The following is a 16796-nucleotide window of genomic DNA, read 5'->3' on the forward strand; positions in this document are numbered from 1 at the left end:
TGTATAGTATATGCAACACACAGTTAAAACATGTTAGCTCCTACTATCCAGATAGCAATCAAACTATCAAACGGAACGATTAAAGTAGTCCACCCAAACTATAGCTTGAAAAGAGATTGCACCAAGACAGAAAACCAAAATCACTCCAATCTGTAGTAGTTTTCAAGCAACACAAAAAATGCAGATAGTGTTGACACTATACTAAACCTACTCCATCACTCTAATCTCCACTATAATCAATTAGGAGTGGCCTGACTAATCCTAATTCCCTTTTGAGCAAATGGCCTAACTAATCAATTAGGAGTTCTAATTCCCTTTTCAGATATTTCACAGCAGTTCAGAAAGACAATCAGACTTAACAGGCAAGCAATTGGGACATTGGTTAACAGGGAAGCAATTGGAACAGTGGGATTTACAGGCAAACAATTCACATAAACATGGAACGAAGCCATGGTGACACTGACAGCAATTGTGCTCCTCAATAAGCGATCCCTAAGAACAACCAAAACAACATCCTAATCTAGAACTAGCAGAAGAATAAGCAATGCATCAAAACGAGATCTACAAACAAACCACATCTGCTTCAAATCGACAGGTACAGACACAAGCACCTGACCAACATGACAAGGAGGACAACCTCACCCACATCTCGCCGGAATGCAGGCCGAAGAAGCTTCGCCCCACCCACCGCCTGAGCGAGGCACAACATCACAGTGGGAAGCGAAGCGCAAGGAAAGCGCCCCCACCCACAACTCCGCCCCACCCGTTCCCTGCCACGGACAACCTCCAACCCACCCGCCGCCTGCCATACAACCTCCGCCCCACCCACCGCCTACGCGCGGTGTAAAAGCTCAGCACCGGCGAGGAAACTGCCAGCGCCACCGTGCGATGCGGAGAGGATTCGGCTGCAACCTAATCCTCAACCACATCCGCTGCCGCAACCAAATTGACAAACACAACCCAAAAAAACCCTAAACCCAAACCAAATCGGAACGGAATCCAACAGATTTGAGACCCAGCAATCTTACCAACACAGAAACGGGATCGAATACGAACCTCAACAACGAGTCCGAGACGAAGAAGAACGAGCCGGAGCAACTGCCGCTTCCGCCGATCAAATCGCCTCCAGCGCACCGAGAAGCAGCTAGTCGACAGGTCACCGAGCAGATCAACAGGAGGAGGCGCCGCTGCCGCCGATACACCGCCTGGTCACCGCGCCGGGAGGGAGAGGGTTGCCGTCGCCGCGATGTGAGCGAGAGAAATGGGACGCGACCCCTTGGCTACTGCCGCGGAGGAAGGCGATGTGAGCGAGAGAAATGGGGGAGCCACGCGACCCATCGGATACCCGGCACAACTTCCAAAATACAAACAATAGCAGTGGGACCCACGCATCAGACAACGAAAGGGCACCTCACTCTCCACCAAAACCAGCGCTCCCAGCCCTCCATCGCCAGATGAACGCAGCAAAAAAAAATCGTGTGCTGCCAACAAAAGAAACACACGGGCAACAGATAGCAATTCCGTTTTTAAAAGTATGACAAAATTTTTATTTCTACTTCTGCTGATCTTGCAGTTCGGAAGCAAGCACGAGTGACACGAATCGAGGTTCGACGTGGTGCAGTATAACATTATTATAGTAACAACAGCGGACAGATGACACACGTCTCCATGAAGGCTGTTCGAATTGCTCGCCTCGCCAGAGACATTTCCGGCAATTCCATCTCTACTTGCTGTCAGCGTTGCTGCTCGTTTCCATGGATGCAACGGACGACGGTGAGGCTGCCACGCCGGCAGCTGCTCTGGCTTCGATCAGGTCGTCGATGAGGCGGTGCAGATCACGTGACGACGAGCCGCCTTCCGCGACGGCCGCGTGGGCCTTCACGGCGAGATCCCGCGCCCTGCCCCTCGCCGCCTCCCCCGGCCCGCCTGGCTCCAAGAACCTTCCCACCGCCCGAGCCACGGCCACCGCCGGCACGAGCTCCCTCTCCTCGTACCTCGTGCTCCGCGCCCCGCTCCAAACCCGCTCCCCGACCCTGAGCACGTCCGTCACCAGCCGCTCCTCGATGAACTGGTCGAACACCAGCGGCCACGTCAGCATCGGCACGCCGGCCGCCGCCGCCTCCAGCAGCGAGCTCGACCCGCAGTGCGTCAGGAACGCGCCCACCGCAGGGTGGGCGAGTATCGCCGTCTGCGGCGCCCACCCTCTGACCAGCATTCCCCTCTCCCCGACGCGCTCCTCCCAGCCCTCCGGCGGCGCCCACCCGTCGGCCCTCACCACCCACAGGAACGGCTTCCCGGAGGCCTCCAGGCCGAGCGCCAGCTCCCGGAGCTGATCACCCGAGATGGCAGCGTAGGTGCCGAAGCACACGTACACCACTGAGCAGCTCGGCTTGGAGTCGAGCCACCTGATGCATGGAGACTCACTGATGCCTGCTGCAGCCGCTGGCAACGGCAGTGAGACGGGGCCGACGAAGTAGCAGCGCTTCAAAGATCCGACGCGCATGTATGTCTCGCGGTACTCTTGCTCCAGGTCTGCGAACGTGTTGACGGCGACGCCCAAGCACGTGGCCTGCGCCGCGTTGCACCGGTCGTACGCCGCGCCTTTAGCCTTCGTTGGGCGTCTCAAAAACTCTGGCAACTCGCTGACGGGGATCCGTATCTCTGGCCCCGGCAACCCGGGAACAGCGACGGCATGGGAGGAGTCAGAGCCGCCGCCGTCAACGACAACGGCGCCGCCGCTGAGTAGGCGCATCACGAGCACCGAGAAGGGGCCGATGACACTGAAAACGACGCACGGCAAGCCTAGCTCGGCGGCGATGCCACTGTTCCAGAAGAACTGGAAGTCCGTGACGACGGCGTCGAGGGACCGCTCCCTGAGCAGCGCCTCCTGTGCCGGCCGCGAGAGGGCCTCGTCAAAGGCAGTGGCGTCGATGCGCCACGCGTCGTCTCCGGCAGTGGAGAGGTTCTCCACGCCCGGAGCGAGGCCGTGCACGCACGGGAACGGGTAGGTGACGATCTTGACCATGCCGCTCGCCGCGGGGCCGTGCCGCTCGAGTGCCGACCGAACCACGGCGACGTTAGCCGGGGTCACGGCGATGGAGGGCTCGACGGAGCCAGGCCTGGCCGCTGCGAGACGGACGGCGAGGTCGGTGTGGGGGCCGATGTGGCTGGTGGCGAAGAATGGAATCAGAAGTATGCGCATCTTCTTGCTCTGCTTAGCTGAGGCCATGGCTTGTTGGCTGTTGTTAGAGGTTGTGTTGGTTTGAGCCTTTGGAGGAGCAACAAGACGGCAAGAGCGGTCTTGCTTTGATTATGCTTCGGACAACTAGTCTCGATCTAGATAAAAATCAAGCTTTTGGTTGTGTGACACAAATATTTCAAGCCAGCCTGCGGAAGCGCGGCTCTCCTGGCCAGTAATTAATCAAATATACGGCGTAGACGCCTAACTGATATGTTCATTCACGTGAGATTAATCTTCTAAATATCTGGCTACGGCATTTAGCGAAGTGGAACTAAATGATAGAGTGCTGTATATAACCGCTAAATTATATATAGACACAATTAGTTTGATCTGCTTCAAATAGCTACAGTAGGAGATTTAAAACCTTGCTCAATATTAACAAAATCACAGTTCAAACAAGTGTTGCATCTTATTTTTCTTGCTATTAGAGCAGTGGCGGAGCTTGCATGAATGTGTAGGGGGGCCAATTCAAAGCTATGCTGCTACAGTAATTACCAATAGTAGTATAGACAATTGGAATTCTGTGAAAAATCTTTGTTTTTTCAAGTTCTATCTATATAGACTGCAATGAACAATTGAAATTCTGTCAAAGAAGAATGAACAATGTGTGGATTTACATATTTGTAAGCTGTGATCCATTCATCAGCAACATCAGGCATGGTACGAGAGACACATGAATTAATTACGTGCATGCAGTGACATGCAAACCTTCAGGTGATACAGCCAGAACAAGAGAGGCTAGGACCCAGTTTGACTCCACATAGCTCCGTCCGTGCTTCTAACCGCGGGCTAACGGGCTATTTGACACGGCTCCAGTAGCAGAAGTGACGAGAAGCTGTAGCAAACACCATAAAAAGCTAAACTATTTTTTTTGTACGGAAGAGGAGTGACCAATACCTGAGTAAGGGTACGTACGTACCTCAGCCAGAGGTATAACGACACATATTTCAAATCCCCGAAAGGTCACAAGAAACAAGGCGCACTAAATGGGCGGACACTAAGCCTTGGGGCGAGGACTCCATGCGCCACGAGTCTCCTAGAGTAACTCGATGGCAAGGACTCAGTTGTGTCCAGGTCAGACAAACCATCGAGTCGCGAGACATGACTAGGAAGTTTATTAGTCTATGTTTATTAGAATCCTACGTCTGACTACCCTTTAAGGGCTTGTCCATGCTTTGATCCCATCCCACAGCATACATCCTCATTTTTTTACCGGGCAAGGGGGGGCCGGAGCCCACTATGGCCAATACATGGCTCCGCCGGTGTATTAGAGCATCTCCGGCAGGCTAACTGAGCCCACTCTATATTTGAGTAGCGAAGCAAAGAAAAAAAATCATACTCCAACAGGCTGCTGTTGGAGATTTGTTAGCTACCCAAATCTCCTTCCCATTATCCATCGCCACGGTTGAACTAGCGGACCTCGACTTTTCTATTCCGCCAGTTTTTTTCCCTATCACGTCCAACGCCTCATCCACACGTGCCACTGCCTCCTGGCCCGACCTCGACTCGTCCTCACCAGATCACTTCTTGGTGACTCCCTGACTCCGACCCTAACTCCTCCTTACCAGATCCCTTCTTGGCGACTCCACGATCCCGTCTCATCCACACCCGGTGTTGCCGCCTCGCGCCTAGCACTTTCTCTACGTCTGATCCCGTCTCATCCATGCCAAGCGTCGTCGCTCTGCCCGACACTGTCTCCTCCACGCCCAACGCCACTACCTCCCCACCTGACCCCATCTCCCCGATCCCACCTCCTTCCCACCCAACCCAAGCCCAAAAGCTCAACATCAGTAGAGAGAGCAATGCCAATCTAAAACTCGTTGCCCACCCAGTTATAGCTGAGAAGAGAGCCGACCTTATCTTCTCATTTCTTCCACCATCAAAATAGTCTCAACCTGAAATATGATTCCTAATCGACTAGCCTAAACAATTTAGATGCATACAGCTTCTTTTATTGGCAGCCCAAGTACAAGTTATAGCAGGAATAGTGGAGCACTATATAATTACATATGAACATCATTACTCCAATGTTTTACTCCAGTTCCCTGCAAATGCATTTTCCATCTTGAATTGTGAATCAAAATCTGATTCGAGCTTCATAATGGTTTTATTCCACTTCCCTGCAAATGCATTTTTCATCTTGAATTATAAATAAAATGCATTTTTCATCTTGAATTATAAATAAAAATCTCATTCGAAATTGCAGAGAAAGGGAACAGGTAAGGTAACGACATATCGGTCTTCATGCGTTGCTCCGTCCAAAGGGTTGTTTCACAGTACAGGCAGGCAGACTGGATGGAAGAGCCAATAAACTAAGGGGCCGTTTGGATACTTAAATTGAATTCATTCTAATAATTATAATTTAGATATAGATTAATTAAGATAATATAATTGTATATGGAATATATTTGTATATTTATTGTTAGGCATACAAGGGACATACTTATATGTTGTATTTTTATTGTAGGGAAGTGAGTTGAAGAGTGTGCTATAAGTTGGAGAAAATATAATTATATCATAATGATCTATAGAATCCATTTTCATCTCCCACCCTATGAATTCGAGATAGGCTTATTTGTGAGTTTGGAAAAATTATGGAATGTCAAATTCTAAACCAAATAACCTAATTCATTAAGTAGATTTTAATTCTCACAAAATAAAGGGATCCAAATGGCCCCTAAACAAAATTCGTTTTGGAGCTAAATAGGCATGTTTAGAAGAAAAAGGGCAAAAAAAACTAATTTTCTCTTTCATAATTAACTTATTTCGAGATAAAACAATGCAGCTGCCAAGGAATGGAGCCTTCACCGGCTGACGTCAGAGCATCCGGTTCCTCTTTCGCGATGGTTGGGCTGTCATCATGAGATAGTTATGACTAGGTATTTGGCCAGAGCCGTTGCCCCGTTAGGTTCAATAATAATTACAAGAGTCTCTAACGCATGAAAAAAACGTGATCACATATTTGGCCCGGTGTGGTCATCATCAGGGGTGTGTGTGTCAGCGTGTGTGGTTAGAATTTAATTTATTAGGTAGCCGGTCTCACTCGAGTCATGCTTTATTCTGAAAGAATCTAATACGCAGACTGATAACATCCCGCAAACAACAAGCACGATCGATCTTTCATTTGGAATTGCACGCAGCCTCCAATTAAGGCATGAAAAGCTGCTCGATCAGATCCTTGAGCTGAACCTGAACCTGAACCTGAACATGCCGCCCGCCGTGCGCACGAGGCGCAGCACCGTCGTCCCGCTTCCCTCCGCCGGCGGCACGGGCTCGCCGAGCGTCGACGTCGTCGTGCCGCTCTCCCCCTTGGACACGCGCTGGGCGGCGCTGCCACCCGTGTGCCACGTCTTCCTCTTCCCCGCTGCTGCTCATCAACAGCAAGTCCCCTTCTCGGACGTCGTCCGCGGTCTCAAGTCCTCCCTCGCAGCGGTCCTCCCGGCGTTCCACACGCTAGCCGGCGAGCTCGCCTACTCGCCGGAGCTGGGCACGGTCACCATCGTCTGCGGTGAGGATGCTGGCGTAGCGTTCGTCGAGGCGGAGACAGACCTCGACCTCGCCAGCCTTGTCGTCGAGGACGACGATGGCACGGCGGATCTGGACTTGGACGCGCTTCCGCAGCTTGTGCCGGATATCCGCCGGGAGGTGCTCCCGGCACCGATGTTCGCGGCGCAGGTACGTGTATGTATGTATATATGTACACGTGACGTATGACCTGTGTAGCCGAGCTCCGACCGTGGCTTGCTAAGCTTAAGTAGAGTGTCCCCGCCATGCATGGCCCCCGTGTGCTGTGCAGGTGACGGAGTTCGCCCGAGGAATCGCGCTAGGGGTGGCCTTGAACCACGTCGCCACGGACGGGATCGGCTTCTTTCGGTTCATGCAGATGTGGCCCGCGTCGGCCGTGGCTGCCGGTGCCACCAGCTCTGATTGCACATGGACTTGGACGGAGCCGCTACATGACCGGAGGTTCGTACGCTTCGACGGCGACCAGGAGTTGGCCCGTAGGTTGTTGCGGCAGGCGGCGCCGGACTTGCCCAGGGTCAGTTACTACCTTTCAGTGGCAACAACTTTTAGATTGACCTCCTGTGAAACAGAGCAAAATATTTTGAACATATTTGATGTATGCCCTGCAGATTGTGCCGAAGCAACAAGGTGCGACGCCGCACCGCCCGCTCCTACTCAGCCGGCGAACATTCACGTTCTCCGCACACGCTCTGCGGCGCCTGAAGCAGCGGCTCACTGCCGCCGTTGGACCGGGAGTCGTCGGAGCAGCGGCGCCATCCACATTTGCCACGCTGGCAGCGCACGGCTGGGTCAGCTTCGCGCTCGCCAGCGGCTTCACCGACGCGGCCCCGGTGTTCGCCGTCTTCCTCGCCGACTGCCGCGCCCACATGTCGCCGCGGGTGCCGGATGCCTACGCGGGCAACTGTGTCATCTCGTGCGTGGTGGCGCTGGGCGGCGCGGAGCTCACGGGTGCGGACGGACCGGCGCTTGCGTTCCTGGCCATCAGGGACGCCGCGGTGGAGGTGAAACGGGACCCGCTTGCCGGCAGCGGCAGCTGGATCACTAGGTTCAGAGCCGCGCCGCCTGGCCGCAAGGTCGTCCTGGCGGGGTCGCCTAGGTTCCCGGCGTACGCGGTGGATTTCGGGTTCGGGAGGCCGGCCAGGGTGGAGAGGGCGTCCCTGGACGAGGACGGCGCCATGGCTATCTTTGCTGGGAGGGAGGCTGGCTCGGTGCAGGCGTCTGTGGCCGTCACAGCGGGGAAGATGCCTGTGTTCCACAGGACGTTCGCGGTTAAGTCTGGCAGTAATAAGGCGAGACTTTGAGCGTGGAATGAACTAAAATATGCAATGCTGAAAATGCCTGAAATGTAGTAGTAGTAAATATTTTTGGGCCGTCACTTTCATCAAGACCTTTCATGGGTCATTGGCGCTTGGCAACAAAGTAGAATGCGAGACATGGTATAAAATTTAGAAAATGAATGTGCAGAAGCATATGTACGTTTTTATAAATAAATAATGGACACCTCTTGGATTTTAGAATCTATATATAGATATTGTAATGGGCATGGATATTATTTCCACCATATGACCATTGTCCATTGATATTCCCACCAACAATATACATTATAATCATAATAGTTGGGAAAGTACCATTGGTACTCCCAGCTACTTTCATTTTTTTTTAGTTTTCTGACCATCTAATTGAGAAAGATAATTTACAAAATTTAATTTTTATTATTGAGGGTATATTAGTAACTTTTGGTGAGAGGCGTGACGTGCTGGCTGCGGTTCCCCGTTCCTAATCCTGGGCCAGCTGAACTCGGAAGCGAGCACTTCAAGTTTCACGGCCATGTTCCGGCGCTGGTACACCAGCGACGGCATGGACGAGATGGAGTTCTCCTCGGCAGAGAGCAACATGAACCCGTAAAAGATCTCGTTATCGATTAGTAGCGGTACCCGGATGCCACCGCCGAGGAAGAGCAGGACTGCGATGGGGAGCTAGCTCAGCACGCCGGCGACGAGTCGTCCTCGTCGGCCGGCCGGCCAGCAGTCCACTGTCTCACGGAGCTGTCCATGGCGTCATCCGTCATTGTCAGAGATGTGCGCATCAGCATTCACCGGAGGGGCACACGAAGGTTACGTTGCATCGCACCCGACCGGTGTTGCCTTGGTGGCGCGACCGCTGCCGCCGGCCCAGGCGCCGTGCTCGTGCTTGGTGGCGCGACCGCTGCTCTCCAGCGTAGGTAGTGCCCTTGCTTATTACTCCCTATATAAATTGATTTTACTATGTATGTAAAAACTATGTGTCTAAAAAAACAAAAACGTCTTACAATATTTGATTTGGTTGTACACATGAAAAATTAAAATGCAGCTAATTGACAATATTGCATCAATTACTCATAAATTGATCATCATGGTTAAAGTAAGCCGTGTTTGAATTAAAATCTTTAATTAATCTAAAAATAGGCCTAGACCAGCACACGTTTTGGGCCAAGGCCCATACGGCCTGCAACCGTCCCTCTGCTCCCCTTGTAAGCCTTCTCTCGCACAGGCCGCCGCCGCCCGCGGTTCGTTCGCACCCGGGCGCTCGCGCCACCGCTCGCCCTCGCCCTCGCCCTCCCCCACGCCGCCACGCTTGCCCACGGAACCGTCCGTCGCCTGCACAGCGCAGGCACCCCGCGCCGCCGCTCGCACTCTTCGCTCCAATGGTGGAGCATCACGCCGGCGTTGCCTCGTACCCGAGCAAGGAGAATGCAGAGGAGGGCAACACCGTGTTTGCTTCCGCGACCGTCAGGCGGAGCCTTGAGAAACCGCGATCCGTGGCTCCTCTCTCCTCGTGGAAAAGGGCCCCAACACCCCCGACTGCTCCACGGGTGAAGCTGTTTTTGATAGTGGTTTTTGGAAGGAGCCGGAGCCCATCGAAGCCATACCAAACGGCCACTCTCTGTTCCAAAGAGGGGGCCAGAATTGAGATAGAGCTCGTCATTATCCCCTCCAGTTCCATAAAAAGGAGTGTCCAACCTTGATTACAACAATGGTGAAACTGCTGTTCTCTTTGCAAAGCATGAAAAATAATGTGTCAAGCTCGACTGTTACTATCGGTTTGTGCAAGAGAACAGGTTCTACCGCATCCAAATATAACTGGTTCCAGATGCTGCATTGAAATCAAAATGGGAAACCGAAGCAATTGCAAACAGTTATTTTATCACCTAGGCCCTGATAAGTGTGACTCAGATGGTACATAGGAGGAAGTTGATCCTGACGCATCGGTATTAACTGATTCAAAACTTGGAACAAAAATGCAGTCAGGTGTGGCCTCCATGCTCACCGCTCCTTCCAGCACCTTGGCAACTGTTGACATCAAGGGCCTTCTGCTGCTATCAACCTGCAAGCACCACATTGCAAGCTTCATCGTTTGCATGGTATCCTCGACATTGGATTTCATGTCATCGCTGCTACTGTCCACCAAATCAAATAGCTGGCCAGACTTTGCCTTTTCCTGCAGCAGACTTATCAAGTGGATGCTCTGCTCTGGCTGGGATTCATCCAGGTTTTGCCGGCCGCAGATTATTTCGATCATCACTATCCCAAAGCTGTAGATGTCTGCTTTTTCAGTGATTGTTGATCCCAGCCACTCAGGTGCTAGATATCCACGCGTTCCTCGCATGCGAGCCATAACTTTGCTCTGGTCCCTGTTGATCATTTTTGAGAGTCTGAAATCTGAGAGCTTTGCATTGAATTTGTTATCCAGGAGAATATTCTGTGGCTTGATATCCAAATGAGCAATCTTTTCTTCACATTCTTCATGGAGGTAAGACAAACCCCTAGCAATGGCCAACATGATATTACGTCTGGTTTTCCAAGAAAGAGTGAAAACTAAACTCGTGTGAAAGATCCAATTATCCAATGAGCCATTGGACAAGTACTCATAGACAAGGAGCCTATGTGATTTCTCAGCACAGAATCCTACCAACCTGACTAGGTTCAGCTGATGGATTCTGCCAATTGTCTTGACCTCTGCTAAGAACTCTTCCATTCCTTGATTGACACCCTCTAAGCGCTTGACAGCAATGGTTTCCTTGCCTATTGTGCCTTTGAAAACCGACCCAAAACCACCAGCTCCAAGCTTCATAGAGAAGTTGCTGGTAGCGACCTTCAACTCATGAAAGGAGAAACGCTTTGGTATCCCTGGTATGCCATCAAACAGGGGTTCCTCGTCTTTCTTGCATTTTTTCCAAATGACAGCATAAACAAAAATTGATGTAATGGAAAAACCTGCAACTGTGGAGCCAATAATAATGTTCCTCCTTTTTACTGAGTGCTTGTCTTGTGTCTTGAACAGTGCCAAAAGATCATTTGATGAACTATCTGTAAACAAAATTAGGTTCTGCTCTGATAACAGCAAGCAGTTACCAGCATCATCACCGAGAATCAAACTCTGAAAAAGAACTACTCTGCAGGAGCAATCCAATAAGCAAGAATGCAGGCAGACACCTTCAGAGACGACTCGAGTGGCTAATGACTGGAACGTGGTGTAACTGAAGTAAGAGACATTGTTGAGTGGTATCAGCTTGTGGTCATGCATATCGTCGCAGGAGATGCTTGCTAAGGGTACGCACCCAGCATCTGGATGCCGTTCACTTTGGAGCCTAAAATAGTTGGAACTAGGACAAGAACATTGTCCATTACTGCAAACACCATAATCACCACAGGCCAATGGGTAGTCACAAAAGTTCATGACAGTGCTTAACACATCAAGCACCATACGCAGTTCGTAATCTATCCCCATCTCATAAAGCCTCAAATGGCCATCAGACTCTAACCTCATCAACTGCATTGATCCTGCTAACGGTAGTGAGAAGATTTTATCTGGGAACCCAAAGCTGCCATTGACAAATGCATAACAAGTTGGTGTTGCATTGGTTGATGTTGTAGTAGTAGTAGCTTGGAATAACTGTGTGTAGGCTGCTGGTTTGAAAGAGTACTGCAGCCCATTCAACTCTGCAGAAAAATAAACCCTTGCACCAGGCCATTTTGTGTTTGAGGGTTTTGCACTGAGGTTATTTCCCCTACAAAGTGATTGCCCCAAAACCAAAGTGTCAGTTGGGTGGTCGAAGGACTGCCACACAGTGGTGTTATTCTGATCGAAGAGCACAAGGTTTCCTAAATCATCCAGTCTCATGCCTGCAACTGACAAGCTGTTTGTATCTGTGGTCCATATTATTGCGCCATCAGCTTCATGTAGGAGCAAGTCTCCTTCACTGGTGAAATTCAAGATGGCGTTGCGGGTTACTGGATTATCGGGGTTGGCAGACCAGATGACTGGAGCTGGGGCTCCAAAAAACTGTACAGACAGGATAAACGAATGTCCTCCATCTGTGGTGTAGAAGCCAAACATGGTTCTATATAATTCTGTACTATTTACAAGGACAGGTGTCATACTAGTGACTTCTCCATTAGATATGGCTAGCATACTGATAATTTCCCAAGAGTGTGGGGGAGCTATAGTAGAGAGCTGGCCATCAACAGTTGGGTGAAAAGGGAAGCCAAGCAATAAAAGGAAGGCCGCCAACATGTTGAAGTATTGCATGGCCATGATTTCGTACTTTATGATCAAGAAAACCCCTTGCAGTTGGATGCACAACTTGATGATTCTGGGATGTAATGAAAGACCAACAAATTCCTGCTTAGTTTGTATGAATTATTTGGAGTGTCAAAGGCCAGACTTTGCCATAATCTCTATCATGTTTAACAGCTGAAAGGCAGAAAAAAATCACAATGAGGAGTGCAAATTTTGCAAAAACAAAAAACATGGTGAGTAAAAGTTAGGCAAAAGCCATTAAACTATGCCTGTCAAAGGATATATACAATATGAAAAGAAAATGATTGTCCTGTCCTACAAGAATCGTCAAATGTCGAAACAGATTGATGCTTCTTCAGAACTGTAGAGCAGTTGCCTGCCCATCGATCTGTGCCATCCATTGTTTACCCATCATGCTTGTTAGAAAGATGAGATCTTAGTTACCTGAGTACCGAAGCTTGTCATGGCGTGACGGCAGCGATGAACTCCCATCGACGAAACACCTGTAAGCAGCCCAGGTTTGAAGGCAAGAGGTACTCTTGTTTAGGATGAAATCAGAGGGGCATCTCTTTCCTCTGGACGGTTGAGACTTCCTCGTTACCTTGATAATTTTGAGACAAAATGGAACCACAGCTTCCACAATCAGGAGTTTGTTGAATGCTTCAGCACGGCTGACAGCGACAGCATACTGACACTCCCGGTCTCCCGCTCCACTAGTGGGCTTGGAAGCGCCAACAGGCAACAGGTCAACAGCTGAAGGGAAGAAGAACCAGAGTCCAGAGGGACCAGCAGAGTAGCCTGTGTGATTGATCCATCTATTCCTTGCAAACCAGCAAATCAGATCGATGGCCCGTGCACATGGAAGAAGAAGAAGAAGAGAAGGGGGACAGGCCAACAGCTGAATCGACAAAATTTCACGAATTGTAAGTTCCAATTTCTGTCTGTCTATCTTGTCACGGTTTCATCCATTCAGTTTATACACATAAAACTTGACTGGTTGTCACTCCTGCTCGGACATGGTGTCCCCGATGCCGGCAACACCACGCATCAGGTAGCGGTACCCGCCGCCATCCACGCCCAGCAGCAGCTAGCCGTCGCCGCCGGCCCGCATCAGGGAACCAGTGCCATGTTAACACCGATTCACCGAAGCGGGCGACGGCCCCCCGGCCGAGCGGCCTCCACTGCTCAGCTCACCGGCGGTTGCCGCCACTCCAAGCAGCTGCGCTGCGCGCCGTCCGTGAGCCGGTCGATGCCCTCCGTCCGGCCACATCGCCGGGGCTTCCTTAGACAAAACAGCTGCCGCCGACAACTCTGTTTTCAGGGGAGAAGTAGAGGAGCCGACGTGGAGAATGTTAGGCTTCGTCAATGCTATCCTCCAGTCCCTCCTATATGGCCGTTTTGGGTCCCCGTGTGATGAAATCGTGAGAAGCCCATGTTAATTTCAGCCTGTCTGCATACTGCACTGCTTAGCCGGTGGTCTCCTCCGCCAATTTAGCGCGCTAAGGGTAGTCCTATCCTTAGTAATTTATGTGATAATTTCTGTACACGAAGATACTATATATAATAAAAACTATATTTTTCATAGATATTTTTTCTAAAATAATTTTTTTATCCAATCATATATCTTCTTTCTCCATCACGTACCTATCACATCTCTTTATACCTTAGTTTCCGTGTAGACTTTAAGAGCCGTTTAGTTGATTGAATTGGTTCTGATTCTCCCTACGATCGCGTGGAACAACACTAAACAGGTTACGAGCGGAACGTTTTAGCTGAGAAATGTTTCATGTGTTTTGCCTAGGCGGCGAAGTGTGGTTTCACGCCGATTCCATTCCGTTTCTCTTGCCTCTCGGATGTGGTGTAATTTTTTTTTTCTAGTTGTAATTCTTTTTATCGCAACAAGTTAAAATGGGTTGTATTTAAGTATTTTATGTATGCAATTATTTAAAAAAAATTCATATGAATCAGAATGCAACCTACTAGCCAGATGGTCTCAGGGGAGTGATTCTGCTCCTGAAACATTACTCGTGAGAATCTTGATTTGAAATGTTTCACAAGAATATGAATCCCTACCAAACACAACCATAGTTTTTTTTTCGTGAGCGTGTCCTTGTGACACGTATTTCATTAAGCAGAAGCAAAGTTTGACTGGTTACAACATCCCCAAATAATCCATAGATTACCATAGAAGGATGGAAGCCAACACGATCCAAATAAACCTAACTTAAATTACATTAATTACATGAAAGTTATGCAACCAATTGGGCAGGTGCCAACGAGACTAGCAAGCCTCCTCGAACATACACTCGAACCCCGCCACGTTGAACTTCATAAGCGCACGAAGTGCGGTCCTTTTTGCGGAGTCGAGCGGGCCCTGGAAAGACCGCTGGAAGTCTGCCACTACTTGGTTATCCGACGGCTGTGAGGCGGTGGGTTCCCACTTGGACACAAGCACCTTCTGCGCTTGAAGGGTGGCGTTAGGGTCCCGAGAGGCACACTTTGCCGACAAACACGTGCTATGGCGGATGGTGACACGACTATGAAGAGCGACGGGTTCGACGTCGAGGTGGCGCCTTGAGGATGGGAGTCTTCAGCTTGGCGGAGACGCGCCTAGCAAACTCCCTAGCGAGGGTCGAAGGAGAAGTCGGCATAGAGGTAGGTGGCCGATCAATACCATCCACCCCCGGCGCCTCAGCATCCGCAAAGCTGAGCTGAACCATCCGAGGTGGCGAATGGGTGTCCGCGAACAATGCCTGAACCTCCCGAGAGGCCGCAGTCGGAGTAGATGGGTGCCCAAGCGCTGAAGCACCCACTAATCGACTGACGACAACTGAGGCAGCGAGCTCATCGAGCATTAGGTCGACCCAAACCAATTGGGCAGGTGCCAACGAGACTAGCAAGCCTCCTCGAACATACACTCGAACCCCGCCACGTTGAACTTCATAAGCGCACGAAGTGCGGTCCTTTTTGCGGAGTCGAGCGGGCCCTGGAAAGACCGCTGGAAGTCTGCCACTACATGTTTATCCGACGGCTGTAAGGCGGTGGGTTCCCACTTGGACACAAGCATTTTCTGCGCTTGAAGGGTGGTGTCAGGGGCCCGAGAGGCACACTTTGCCGCCAAACACGTTCTATGGCGGATGGTGACCGACGACGAAGAGCGACGGGTTTGACGTCGAGGTGGCGCCTTGAGGATGGGAGTCTTCAGCTTGGCGGAGACACGCCTAGCAAACTCCCTAGCGAGGGCCGAAGGAGAAGTCGGCATAGAGGTAGGTGGCCGATCAACACCATCCACCCCCGGCGCCTCAGCATCCACAAAGCTGAGCTGAACCATGCGAGGTGGCGAATGGGTGTCCGCCAACAATGCCTGAACCGATTAATGCGCATGCGAGCTTGGTTTCCTCAGCTAAATCTCTGTTTAACGCTGCTGAAATCTCTGTTTCCCGCACTATGATCGCGCGCTCACGCACAAACCTCCCGCACCGTGATCGCACGCACCCACGCAAAAACCTCAAGGGGCCGCTCCGCACTCCCTTAATCTTCCCAAAATCTTTCCCGCGCCTGCACCAGTGCATGAAAACGCCATTAGATGTCAGCCAGAAGAAACTTTGGCGGCCAAAGTTCAAAACTCAGCCACCAATGCATCAAAATTCCATTGGTGCCACTCCCCAATTTCGTTTTTAGTTTACCATGGCCTAAGGACGATGAAAACGCCCTGGAAAGTCCAGTGACCTCTCCATCTCACTCCCTCTTTTTTCTCCAACTCTGGTTCATGCTGGATTAGATGCCCGGGTGAGAAATTGATTTGAATGAAGAGCCACCTGAATCTGGTGACTTCTATCCCATAGATTGGGATGACATTGTTGAGTACGATGGGCCGGCACACGAACTTGATTATGACATGGTTTGGGACGATGGAAGTCAAGGCGCAAATCTACCAAGATCTTTGTTTTGCCTTCTTTTTCTACTATCTGTGAACTTATTCTTTTTTTGTCTGTGTTCATTTACTTCTGTCAAGAACATGTAGAAGATGATGCTGCAGCATTTGGCGAGCAAGGAGAAGAAGGTGATGCTGGAACAGAAGGAGTGCAATTATCTGAAGCCGTTGGTCTGCATGGTGCATCAACAAATGGAGGTGCGGCTTCAGGTATGGTTATGAACAAGTTGATTTTACAGTTCAATCAATTGTCGGACAACCAGCAGTGGAGTTCTCAGGTCAGTGCAGTCATCTGTTTGCATATTCAGCTAAATCATCTGTTTGCAGGTTCTTACGACAAAAAAAAGAAGTTCTTTCCTGATGAACTAAAGATCGCCATTTACCAAAAATTGTTAGCAAGAACAGATCCTCCTATTCTTCGCCATGGAGTTTCAAAAGCAGTTTCAGAGAAGTTTGATGTCCCTCTACGAGTTGTGCAGACCATTTGGAAAAATGGTCAAAGTGGTGGAATAAGTGAAATTGTGAATAAGTATTCCA

At 50.4% G+C, this 16796-nt stretch overlaps 3 protein-coding genes across 3 annotated transcripts; 1 reads left to right on the forward strand and 2 right to left on the reverse strand.

Moving 5' to 3' along the window:
- Nucleotides 1-1568: 1568 nt before the first annotated feature.
- On the reverse strand, nt 1569-3306 carry LOC136487719 (UDP-glycosyltransferase 73C5-like). Its single transcript, XM_066484820.1, has one exon. The coding sequence runs from the start codon at nt 3227-3229 to the stop codon at nt 1724-1726; it is 1506 nt and encodes a 501-aa protein (XP_066340917.1). The 5' UTR covers nt 3230-3306; the 3' UTR covers nt 1569-1723.
- Nucleotides 3307-6330: 3024 nt separating this feature from the next.
- LOC136487720 (BAHD acyltransferase DCR-like) lies at nt 6331-8274 on the forward strand. Its single transcript, XM_066484821.1, has 3 exons — nt 6331-6916; nt 7038-7280; nt 7375-8274. The coding sequence occupies exons 1-3, from the start codon at nt 6449-6451 to the stop codon at nt 8065-8067; spliced, it is 1404 nt and encodes a 467-aa protein (XP_066340918.1). The 5' UTR covers nt 6331-6448; the 3' UTR covers nt 8068-8274.
- Nucleotides 8275-9787: 1513 nt separating this feature from the next.
- LOC136487721 (G-type lectin S-receptor-like serine/threonine-protein kinase SD2-5) lies at nt 9788-12889 on the reverse strand. Its single transcript, XM_066484822.1, has 2 exons — nt 12770-12889; nt 9788-12499 (listed from the first exon to the last, which is right to left on the reverse strand). Exon 2 carries the CDS (start codon nt 12338-12340, stop codon nt 9950-9952), a length of 2391 nt encoding a protein of 796 aa, XP_066340919.1. The 5' UTR covers nt 12341-12499; nt 12770-12889; the 3' UTR covers nt 9788-9949.
- Between the last annotated feature and the right edge of the window lie 3907 nt (nt 12890-16796).

The sequence above is a fragment of the Miscanthus floridulus genome, chromosome 10 (genome assembly GCF_019320115.1).
Source record: "Miscanthus floridulus cultivar M001 chromosome 10, ASM1932011v1, whole genome shotgun sequence".
NCBI classification, from domain to species: domain Eukaryota; kingdom Viridiplantae; phylum Streptophyta; class Magnoliopsida; order Poales; family Poaceae; genus Miscanthus; species Miscanthus floridulus.

Coding starts and splice junctions, on each gene's coding strand:
- LOC136487720 (XM_066484821.1), top strand. CDS start 6,449: ATGCCGCCCGCCGTGCGCACGAGGCGCAGCACCGTCGTCCCGCTTCCC. Junction 6,917..7,037: donor CACCGATGTTCGCGGCGCAG/GTACGTGTATGT, acceptor TGTGCTGTGCAG/GTGACGGAGTTCGCCCGAGG. Junction 7,281..7,374: donor CGGCGCCGGACTTGCCCAGG/GTCAGTTACTAC, acceptor TATGCCCTGCAG/ATTGTGCCGAAGCAACAAGG.
- LOC136487719 (XM_066484820.1), bottom strand. CDS start 3,229: ATGGCCTCAGCTAAGCAGAGCAAGAAGATGCGCATACTTCTGATTCCA.
- LOC136487721 (XM_066484822.1), bottom strand. CDS start 12,340: ATGGCCATGCAATACTTCAACATGTTGGCGGCCTTCCTTTTATTGCTT.